Below are 12,461 nucleotides of genomic sequence, written 5' to 3'. Positions count from 1 at the left end.
TAAAAATCTTCACTTTCTTCATCTTTTGCTTTGGTAGTTGATGAGTAATTTTGAAGAACAGTCATATTACCTGGTCTTCCTTGTAGGCATATGGATATTATCCTATTATTGACAGGGATTATACTTCAGGACAGATCTTGAAGTGTTATTTTTGATGATGAATGTGACATCATTCCTCTTCCATTTTTCATTCTTGACATAGTCAACCACATGATTTTCTGATTCAAAATTGCCAATGCCAGTCCGCTTCAGCTCACTAATGCCTAGGATATCTATCTTTAGGCATTCTATTTCATTTTGACAACTTTCAATTTTCCTAGATTCATACTTCATACATTGCACGTTCCTGTTATTAATGAATGTTTGCAGCTGCTTCTTCCTGTTTTGACTCATGCCTCATCAGCAAATGAAGGTCCAGAAAGCTCTACTCTCTCCATGTAATTAAAGTTGACTCTACTTTGAGGAGGCAGCTCTTCCCCAGCTGTATTTTGAGTGCCTTCCAACTTGAGGGGCTTATCTTCCAGCACTATATCAGACAATGTTTTATGGCTCTTCATAAAGTTTTCCAGTAATATATCTGTGTTACATTGCTATTCATAAGGTTTTCAGCGGCCAACTTTTTTCAGAATTGGATGGCCCTGTCCTTCTTCCCAGTCTGTCTTAGTCTGGAAGCTCCACTGAAACCTGTCCACCATGGGTGACTGTGATAGTTAAGGTTATATGTCAACTTGGCTGGGCCTGGTTTTGAGTGGTTGGGAAGTTGGTGGTAGGTATTTTCCATGATAAGACTGTCAATCAACTCCATGGTGGAACCTGCCATGGGCCACTGAGTAGCTGCTTTAGGGATGAGGTCTGCTTCCAGTATATAAGAAGAAGCTTTGGGAACTGTTTATAGCTTTTTGGCACACTTGAACCCTGCATGTAGCCAAGTCATTGTTCAACAGCCTGCCCTGCTCTGCCAATCTTGGGACTTTTTCTGAACTTGAATTAGTGGCCTGCCATGTTGTTTGGTAATATTAGCACTGTGTCTTTTTACTTGTCAACTGTGGGTTTGTCAGCCTCAGCAGACAGCAGCTGCCTGAATGAAGAAAAGCCTCCAGCTTCAGTGGGCTGGGAGCAGGCGGCAGAGCTGAAGCCCAAGGTTGAAGGCCTTTCACCCAGCCCCTAGAGCCTGGTACTTTGAACTCGGACTTCTAGCTTCCAAAACTATAAGAGATAAACTCTTGTTTGTTAAAGGCATCCCATTTGTGGTATATTCCTGTCAGAGTGGCACTAGGTAACCAAAACAGTGACCTTGCTCGTATTGGAAATACTGGTGGCATAGCCTCCAGCCTCACAGCAACACGCAAGCCCCACAGTATGACAAAATGACAAATGAGTGTTAGTTCTGTTCTATGGCATTGCTGTAAGTCAGAAGTGACTCAACATCGTACGACAATATTATCATAAATTAGATGGATAGATGAAATAAGAATGAATATTTCAGTAAGAGTATACTATGGCATTCAATTTCCTAGACTTCTGCTTTTGAGAGCAGTTCAAATTAGTGGTTTGTATTGACTTTGCAAACATTGCTTAAAATGGTATCACTCTGAAAAAAGTGTATTCAGCTACTACATGTCCTGGACAATGTGTGCCAACCAAGGAACTGTTTCATGCAAACCATGTGGATCGTTTCTTTCTTGTTCAGAAAGGGAGACAGGAAGAGATTTGTTGACAAACATCTTTGCTTTTAGATTTATATCTTTTCAATACAATTTTTTCTGTTGCTACTGGAATTATTCTTTTTCACATAGAACTGAACATATTTTTATCTGCCCCACACTAGCTAACCTTGCTTAAAGAATAAACAAACAAAAACAACTCTTTAACAAGACCTTTAAGGCCTCTGAAATATGTTCTTAGCCTATATTTCCAACTTCTTTGATTGTTGTTGTTGTTACGTGCCAATGAGTAGGCCCCAACTCATAACGACCCCTCCTTGGGTTTCCGAGGCAATATCACTACGGAAGTAGATTGCCCCATCTTCCTTCCGAGGAGTGGCTGGTGGGTTTGAACTGCCAGCCTTCTGGTTAGCAGTCAAGTGCCTTAGGCACTATGCTACCAGAGCTCCCACTTCTTTGATTATTTTCCTTCAAAAACATTATTTTAATTAATCTTGCTAGAATTAATTATTCACTTAGTTCACCATGTATTTTCATATGTTCATTTACTTATTTATGCTTAAGGCATTTGACTGCTAACCAGAAGGCTGGCAGTTCACACCCACCAGCCGCTCCTCAGAAGGAAGATTGGGCGATCTACTTTCATGGAGATACCAACTCAGAAACCCAAGAAGGGATTGCTATGAGTTGGGATCAGTTTGACAGCAGTGAATTTGGTTTTAGTTTTCCTTCATTAATATATTGTGCAGTGCAATTAATTACTTAATATGGCCCTGCTGGCCAAAATCTTTTAACTCTCATCAAATGACTGGGTGGGACTATGCAAATGAGGTGCTTGTGGCCTACCAAGGGGATTGGATAGCTTGCTGTAATATAAATAAGGTGCATGGCATCCTTGTGGGGGTGGGGTCATGCAAATAAGGTATATGGAATCCTAATAAGGGGATTGGTAAGTTTGTCATCCTGCTAGGCTAAAATAAGCCATTCCAGAGGTGGCAAGAGGGACCTCACAACCATCAAGAAAGAAGAGCCAGGGGCAGATCATGTCCTTTGGACCTGGGATCCTTGTATTGAGAACCTTCTAGACTGAGAAGACAAAGAGTTGTAATACCAGAAACAGTGAGAGATGGCAAGAAACTGTGGCAGAGAAATGGTAGCAGCAGAACCAGGAGACCAGCAGGAGACAGTGCAGTGGGCTTCCTATCCCATAGAGTGAGAAAGCTGAGAGGCTTCAGGCATGAGGCTTGCTGGTGGAGTGGGCTACTTTGGAAACTTATTACATGAGCAAAAGAGCTTTGTATCACTTGCCCAAGCAGGGCAGAGGCAGAGGGGCCACAGAGCCTCAGGGCTGAGAAGCCAAAGTCACGGAGAGACATGCCTACAGGCACAGCCAAAAATAGCCTGTCCTGACTGAAGAACTGTATCCTGAGTTGTTTCTGATCCTGATTTACAGCCTATTAATTCTCTAATAAACTATAAGTGAATACTGTCTGTGAGTTCCATGTGGCCACTGCAATGAGTGATTGAACCCAGCAGATAAGTAGCGAGTGACATGGGAGAGATGATTGGTATCAGAGTTGGTAAAAAGGTTGGAGGATAGAGGCATGTCTGACTTCTGCCTCACAGGAATCCACTTTGGGCTGATGCGGATAGTGATTCTCTCCCACTTGTGAAGTTAGAGGAGGTCAGCCACCTCTACTATGTCATTTTCACAATTGTATTTCATCCATATATGCAGGTTTACACTAAGTGTCAGAAACTTCACTAGGTGTTAGGGATTAAAGATAATAAAAAAGGATAGGCTTAGTTTTTAAGAAATTCACAATCTAGTAGAATTAGAAGGACCGCCGCCTTCTGGGTAGCAGTCAAATGTCTTAGGCACTATGCCACCAGAGCTCCCCTATATAAACAACTAACCATAAAACAGTAATATGATAAAAGCTGTAACAGGTGATTCATCTATAAAGTCCTGTTAGGACCAATAGGAACAAGCAATGCATTTTACCTGGGGAGGCTAGAAAGTTTCTCAGAAGGGGTGAAATTTATCTTTGGTGTTAAATGATTAGGAGATTAAGAGTATTCCATAGGCAGGTAATAGAAAATGTTTTGCTAGGCAAATAAAATTGAATAAAGCCTTGACTGTAGAAAGTACCTAGAACATGTAAGAAAAAGTGAGCATTTTTTTTTTGTGGTGTAGTGCAGTGAATTACTTAATACGGCCCTTCAAGCCATAGTCCTCCATTTTGTGATGTATATAAATCTTAGCCTCAGTGCCTGTGATTGTGGTCCCAGTTTGGAGAGAACTGTCCATTATCTTAATGAGATAGGATTGGGGTGGGATGTATCTTGAGTCACTGCCTTACTAGAGGGTGTGACTCAAGATGTCACCCTTAGTTTCTTATTGAGGGTGTGGTCTGCATCCAATATATATGAATATTCTATCAAAGTTCTCTCTCTTGCTCTGGATCCTATATCTAGTTCATCATCATTTGACGTCCAGTCCACCAGCTTCTGCAGCCTTATGAGACAATAGTCTGTCATCCGACCTGACGCTTTGGGTTCATTGGTCCCTGCAAACATGTGAGTGAAGAAAATCCTCCATGGAGACTGATATTTGATGCATGGATTTGGGACTTGCGAGCCTCCAAAACCATGTGAGCCATTTCCTTGGCAGTTCATGAGTTCTGTGAGACATTACAGTAGTTACAGGACCCTAAGATGGGAGGGAGAGTACTGAGGGGAGAGGGAGTAGTTGATGTTAGATATGATGGGTACAGCAGTTTGGAAAAGTTGTACATTTGGCACATCTTTAACCTCTGCCTCATAGGCACCAGTCTTGTGCTGATCCTTCTGAAAGAAATTATTCGAGCAGGTGAGTATGAAGTATGTTTGTGAAAAAATGGAAAATAAGGTTGTAAGAAAGGTCGCAGAAAGACTGGGAACAGTTGGATACGTTGTAACTGACCAAGGTGTCTACTGTTTTTGTTTTGTTTGCCAAGCAAGTATTCTAGTCCCTCTTGTTCAGGTAATAGACCTCTCCATTACTGCCATGGGGCAGGCCATCTGATCCATGCCTGGCCATTCCAGTCAATAGTGGCTTAAGTGATGAGCACCCTTCAAAAAACAGGGCCAAGAAGAAACCTTCCCTGGGTTGACAAAGTCATTTGGAGAAAGAAGTGTACTCTTTTTGTTATGTGGCTAAGCATGGACTGCCTATGATTAAGTTATCAGCTAAGTGAAAACCTATCTGCATTTGTAGATAATGAGCCCAACATGCAAAATGAAGAGCAGAAAACAGAAATGAGCTATGAATGCAAAAAAAAGTTATTTCCAGAGATGCTGAATCTTTGAAGCCATGATCCCTGGCACAGGTTCTTCCACACATGACCATGTGCATCTTCTAGCCGTGTGAACCAATGAATTGTTACTTGGCATAAATGAGTTTGAGTTGGATTTCTGCCATTTTCAATTAAAATATTCCTGATTGACACATATGCCATGTTAAGAACTCTGTTTTGCACAGTAAAGCAACAGGGGCCACAGAGAAATTTTAACACATAAAGTGTTTTTGTGCAAGTGATGGATCAAAAGTGCATCAGAAAGACAGTTCCAGTCAGAGCTATGAACCAGTTAATTTCAGTGGAACCCTCTATTGAGAATTTGCATTTCTACCCCAGATATTCTGAATTAGAATCTACATTTTAGCAAGATCCCTAGATAGGTATACATAAGAATCACCTGGGTATCTTATTAAAATATAGATTCTGATTCAGTTTATCTAGGGTAGACATGCAAATTCTCAGTAGGGGGTTGAACTGGAATGAGTAGGTTTGAAGCCCTGGTTCCAGCAGCTGGTGCAGAAGATGGATTGGAGGGAGATCATGAAGGCACCTCTTTCAAAAATTTGGTTCTTCAGCCTTAGAGAATTTGACCAGCTCATTTGGCATCTATAATATCTTTTGATCCCACTCGGTTGGAATAATGGTCTTTAGTTTGGCATTCCTGCAGTTCTTTACTTGTACCTGACATAAGACCAAAAAAATCCAAACTCACCATCATCAAGTTAATTCCTACTCATAGTGATCCCCTTTGGGTTTCCGAGGCAGTAAATCTTTACAGAAGTAGATTGCCCGGTATTCCTTCTGTGGAGTGGCTGGGGTTTGAACCACCAACCTTCTGGTTAGTAGCCAAATGCCTTAGGCACTACATACTCCACCAGAGCTCCTTTGTACCTGACATAGTGATATTCAAACTTCAGCATGCCTCAGAAGCACCTGGAAGGCTTGTTAAAACATAATTGCTGGGCCCCAGCCTCAGAGTTTCTGATTCAGTAGTCTTGGGCAGGCCTAATTTATTCTAACAAGTTTCAGGTGATGATGATGCTGCTGCTGGTTCAGGGGTCAAGCTTTAGGAACTACTGCTCAAATATGAGCAGTTCATCTGGGCCATATTCTAGTTAAATTGCACATCTTCAACTCTTTTTGGATTATAAGTGCCTTAAGAATTTTCTTATTCATCTTTGTAAAACTCTCAGTTACTAACATGCATTGTACAAAGTTGGTATTTGATGACCATTATTGTGCATTTAACTGTGGAGTTAAGTTTAACATCTTACTGTATTAAATTCCCTCAGTTATCACTTAAACACAGATTTCCTCAGAAAATGAAGGGTGTAACTGAAAAAAGGATTGAAAGGCAGACTATAGCCTGACTTCTTTTGGGCTGCCAATTTGATAATGTCTGCTATCTGATTCCTTTCAAGCTTTGAGCATAAAGGACAATGATTATTTTCAAATATAAGAAAGCTTGAGACACTTTATCCTAGAGAATTAAGCCTAGTGTTTTGCTTCTTCCTGCATGTGTTTCTACCTTCTTCTTGATTTAGCTGGCATCAGAGCAGAGATCAACCACAGGGGAGAAAGCATTCAAAATATTTTTCTCATCATGATGTCTAGAAATGCTGACTAAACTAACTTCTTTCATATTTGTTCTATGGTAAGACATTCTGTCCTTTTAGACTCTTTGCCTTATTACCAGTTACCAGCTGTCAGACAGTTGATTCTGACTCATGGAGACCTTATGTGTTGTAGAGTAGAAATCTGCTCCATGGGGTTTTCAAGGCTATGACCTTTTGGAAACAAATCACCAGGCCTTTCTTCTAAGATGCCTTTGGAGGTTTGAACCTCCAACCTTTTTGGTTAATAGCTAACCACTTAACTGTTTGTGCCACGTAGGACTCCCCTTTGCCTTATAACTATTTAAAAACACTAGGTTCAAAATTATTTTTTTAACCATGACATTAGTTTTTTGTGAATTAAAAAAAAAGCATGGAACTTGCCATAACCTGTGAGATAGGGAAGACCCCCTTGAGGCACTCTTACAATTGTTCAGACCAGACCTGTTTCCTCTATTGGAACTGACATCCTCTCTTTCATAAACTCACATGGGTAGCTTCTGGAAGCAGATATGGCTGGAAACCAAAATGCCATTGACTCTTAAACCTTCTCTCTTACTACATTGTGTTTCCTATATTTAGAATCATCTTTCTGATTCTTACAGCATCCCCAGGTAATGTTGTAGAGTATTAGATGGACCTGGATGCAGTATTCAAGCATGGAGAAAAGGAGAGAGAGAATTATATAATGGTGTTAGTTACCTTAGGCAACCTGTGACGTTGTAGAATATATCAAAATCGAGTAAGCCATTTGCTTTGGGGTAGTCACCTTCTGGCCACCCTGAAAAGGGGATGATGATATTCTCAGTCAGGATAAGTAAGGCTTCTGTTATCATGAGATTCTTGAGTTTGTCATTAGAGGACAAATTCCACAGCAAACCTAGAAAAGTAAAGAGTGACCATCAACCAGTGCAGGGTGGAGCTGAAATGCCTGTTGAAAAGATCAGTTAAGTCCAACTTCCAGGGCTATGACTAATTGAAAGAAAGAAGAGGGGAGACAGTTCCTTTCCCAACTGAACTAACCTGTTTAGAATTTATGGATGGCAATGGGAGCAGATCCATAACGACAACTAAAAAAAAAAGTATACATAACTTTTCATATAAAACTATGTAAGTTTAAATTAAGCAATAATGTGATTGAAAGCCAGAAATATTTAAACATTTAATACAGTTTCTCCTAAAAGACCCTAGCAGAAAGCTGACCTCACTGGGACAATAAATTCTATGTTCACCAACAGGGAGGCTTGATCCTATTGTAATGATCCTTTTGCAACTAAGACTTTACAATTTTAAGAGTCGTTTTTTTCTCCCTTAGATATATGGAAAAAATATCTCCCCTATCTCTTGCTCTTTACTATCTATAACTTTCCCATGACATTTTGCCATCCAGTAATACCATGAAGTGCTTGCAGAATGCTGTTCCTATGCCTGTCGACAGTAGTGTTCTAGTTAGCTAGTGCCGCTCTGGCAAGAATATACCACAAATGGGATGGCCTTAACAAACAGGAGTTTATTCTTACAATTTGGAGGCTTTAAGTCCAAGTTCAAAGTGCCAGGCTCTAGGGGCTGGGTGAAAGCCCTTCAACCTCGGGGTCCAGCTCTGCCCCCAGCTCCCGGCCCACTGAAGCTATAGACATTTCTTCACTCAGACAGCTGCTGGCTGCTGAGGCTGAGAAGCCCAAGGTTGACAAATAAAATGGCACAGTCCCGATGTTACCAAACCACACAGCAGGCCATTAACTTAAGTCTATTTTAAGTCCCAAGGTTGGCAGAGCATAGCAGGCTGCTGAGCAATGACACAGCTACATGCAGGGTCCAAGCATGCCATAGGCTAGAAACGATTCTCAAAGCTTCTCCTTATATACAGGAAACAGACCACATACCCAAAGGCAGCTACTCAGCTGCTCACAGTAGATTCCACCATGGAGTTGATTACCAGTCTCATCATGGGGAATACTATATCCAGCTGCCCAGCCAAGTCGATATACAAACATAACCATCACAAGTAGGCAGATCAATATCACCAATTAATGTTTATTGATTCCTATCCAATGATAAATGAGCTCTGGTGGTGCAGTGCATAAGGCATTTGAGTGCTAACCAGGAGATTGTTGGTTCAAACTCACCAGCCACTCCATGGAAGGAAGATGGGGCAATCTAGTTCTGTAAAGATATATTGCCTCCCTCAGAAACCCAATGAGGGTTGCTGTGAGTCAGAATTAACTCGATGGCAGTGAGTTTGATTTGGTTTTGGTTTATCCAATAATAAGAGTTTATGCCCTCCAGGAATTATGCTGGCTCATTTGTTTATTCTTTTATAGTTTGGTATTGAAGGAGAGACAAGAGTATCTTATCCACCTGCCAACTTGCATAGTCTAAGCATTCTTAAGATTCTCATAGAAAAAGAGAATTTTAAGATTAGGAGGAATTTAAGATTATTCACTTAATTTTCCCTTTTCTCTTGAATCCCCCACATTAAAGAGAAAGGCTATATATGCCAACTAATTAAGATAATAGAATACTGTACTTTCCAAGGTATTTGTGAGATGGAGACTAAGGCTGGTTACTGAGAGAAAATAGAAAGTAGCATATATGTTTTTGGATTTCCCCCCCCCCCTTTTTTTTTTTTTGCAAATTTGGAATTTGCTGCTCATATATTTTTGATTTAGTGGAAGAAGGGCTACACCTATTGCTAATCTAGTGACTCCCAGCAAGTGTAAAGTTGCCTTGCCATCTTTCATGCTGTAGTAAGTTACTCCAACTCTCTCTCATCCTCGAAAAAGGAGAATGGGACAGGGAGAGAAAAGATAACTCTTTACTCTCTGCTCCCACTCCTCTCAGTTCATAATTTTTACTCCTTAAATATACTGTGTTATCTGTGCAGAGGAACGAAGCAGCACAGGTACACAGGACATTCTACTTTCTTTAAAAAAGTAGATGGTGATGAGACTGACTCCTAGAAACATGGCAGTCTTGGCCTTATTATGTGGTGATATTATCTTCTCTGATTTTAATGACTGAAATAACAGTCTGTATGGTTAGCTGAAACTTGGTAATTATTTAACCACACTTGTATTTGGCCGACTCCATTAAGACACTCTAGACCTAATGCAGTCTTCTGAGCTTAAACAGTTTACTTTGGCTGTGTTCAAGTAACTAATTTCTGAACAATAAATGAATTTCCACTGCAGCGTATACATCACTTCCATTAGCTATAATGACACCAGGTCTAGTGTCTTGTGAGGACTAGAATTCTGCCTTATGGGGAGGTCTTTTCCTGATCAAACTAGCAATAGGATTTAGTCATGAGCAGTGTCCCTCAGCCACAGGGTTGCAACATGATGACTTCATTCCTTCCACTTCATTGTAAGAGCCCGTGGAAGGGAGAAAGACAGAATAAAACCCCAAAGGTGGTTGAAAACAATTTAAGGGCTGGTCTGAGGTTCAGTTCTGTTACTAAGCTACAAAAGAAAGTTCAAAAGAAAGGAGAGAAAAAAGAAAAGGAAAAAGCTCCCTGACTTCTAAATAAGCAAACAAATTAACAGTCTCTGCCTGCCAGAGGCTTAAAAATGTGAAGCATAATGACATTTCCTCCTTTCAAAAAGGACCACACAGGGTACTCAAAGGAAAAATACACCTTACAATAAAAGCCAGAGAGGATTAATTTGAACAAAGGGAGTGGAATTTTCCTTTAGCAGTCAATATCCTTTGTAGCTTGTCATGCTATATTATTTCTGCATAAGTATATACTTTGGGGAGTTTTAGTAAAATTTTTGAGTCCCTAATGTAGGATATTACACAGAAATGTCATATTCATTAAATTTCTGGATGTTCTAAAGCTGGGAAAAAACTAAAAGAATTGGGATTATACATACTTACACATAAACACATATACATTCTTACAACACACATAAACACCCTCAAACACACATATACACAATCAATAAATGACCAATTACCCAAACATTTTGATCAAAGATTATACAGAAAACTCCTGATCAAAAGTGGGGCAATACAGAACAGAATTTGAAATTCTCATGGAATACAGAATTTCTGGAGCCATTGAGACTGAATGAACCCCTGAAACTATTGTCCTGTGATAATCTTTATGCTTTAAATCAAAAATACTCCTTAAAGTTTTCTTAAAACCAAAGAATAGTTTAGCTTAACTAGTAAAGAATGTCTTCCTTGAATATTGTGCTCTTTCAAGATCTACTTATATGGGATCAAATTGACAATTTGAAAGATTAGATAGGAAATTTAGGGGGCAGTGAGTTCATGTTAATGAAGGAAGAATAATTCAGAAAAGGAGGGTGAGAATGGTTGCACAATTTGATGAATGTGATCAATGTCACTGAATGGTATATGTAGACATTGTTGAATTGGTGTATGTTCTCCTGTGTATAATCTCAAAAAACAACAACAAAAATAAATACTAAAATAAATGACCTATTACAAGCTGGGAATACATGTGTAATAGTAAGAGTGATAAAGAGCTAATGTCTTTAACGTATAGAATTCTTATGTTGTTGTGGTTGTGTGCCATTGAGTTGGACCCGACTCATAGTGACCCCTCCTTGGATTTCCGAGGCAGTATCACTATGGAAATAGATTGCCCCATCTTCCTTCTGAGGAGTGGCTGGTGGGTTTGAACCTCCAGCCTTCTGGTTAGCAGTCAAGTGCCTTAGCCACTATGCTACCAGAGCTCCCTAGAATTCTTATACACTATTGAAAAGTGAAACAGAAGAAGAACTAGGAAAGTATTAACCACAAAACCTAAACACTATTAGGGGTTAATATACATAAGAACACACGTTTCCTAGCATTTAAAGAAATGTAAATTTAAACAACTAGGTATCATTTTCTGTGACTCCAGAGTGGAAATTCTAAGGAAGGAGATTAGAGCTCACTGAAAGTTTAAACTTGTAAAAGAGCTATGAGAAAACAGAAAGATTCGCTTGTTAGATCCAACTCTATCATTGGAAATGATATAAAAAAAATTACCTCACCCCATCAAGATGTGAACAAAGGGTTTTATGTTGAAGTGAAGAGTTAGATTAGACTATTAGCTTCCAAAAGAGCCCAGTGGCAAATTAGAATTATACATTTCTGGCCACACACCAAATTTACTGAATCAGAATACCTGGAAAGAATCCAGAAATTTATATTTTAAAAACTTATTCTCATTTCTGGCTTTGGGACACTTCTGGACTAGATAATCTTTCAGCCCCTTTCAATGATCAGATTCTAGATTCTCTGTGTTTTATGTGTCTCATCTTCAACTCTTGGTCAATTTATTCAATGTCTACATTTGTTATCATAGTTCTTTGTTGCAGTTAGTCTGCCTGAATTTTCCTACCATGATGAATTCATTCTAATAAAAAAGAAAGGGAAATAGATTCTGGTAAGGTGTTTACTCTGAAAAATTTGCAATTATATAAGAAATGGTGATACTTGGATTATTCAGAAATTTACTGCCAACTGTGATGTTTATATAAATAGCTTACTAACAAGGGGGAATTTACAGATATTAAAACCTATGTTTTATTAATATTGCCTTACAAACCCACTGCCAGCAAGTCAATTCTGACTCATAGCGACCCCCATAGGGTTTCCAAGACTGTAAATCTTTACGGAAGTAGATAGCCTTATCATCCTTCTGCAGAACAGCGGGTGGGTTTAAATCACCAACCTTCTGTTTTCTGTTTACCAGCCAAATGCCTTACCTACTGCACCACCAGAGCTCCTTAATATTGCCTTATGTTGTTGTTGATGTTATGTGCTGTCGAGTCAGCCCTGACTCATAGCGATCCCTCCTTGGGTTTCCAAGGCAGTATCACTAC

At 39.6% G+C, this 12,461-nt stretch overlaps 1 protein-coding gene across 1 annotated transcript in view; it reads right to left on the bottom strand.

The window, feature by feature from the left end:
* The window catches only part of PKP2 (plakophilin 2), a 143,183-nt gene that overhangs the window by 57,186 nt on the left and 73,536 nt on the right, over positions 1-12,461 (bottom strand). The window contains exon 6 of the mRNA XM_007943189.2: positions 7,321-7,498. Coding sequence (XP_007941380.1) covers positions 7,321-7,498 — 178 coding nt within the window. The remainder of the gene's footprint in view (positions 1-7,320; positions 7,499-12,461) is intronic.

The sequence above is a fragment of the Orycteropus afer genome, unplaced genomic scaffold (assembly GCF_000298275.1).
Source record: "Orycteropus afer afer isolate SDZICR_OR568_19922 unplaced genomic scaffold, OryAfe1.0 scaffold00100, whole genome shotgun sequence".
Taxonomy (NCBI): domain Eukaryota; kingdom Metazoa; phylum Chordata; class Mammalia; order Tubulidentata; family Orycteropodidae; genus Orycteropus; species Orycteropus afer.
The sequence above is the reverse complement of the archived record's forward strand: the minus strand, read 5'-3'. Positions and strand labels throughout refer to the sequence as shown.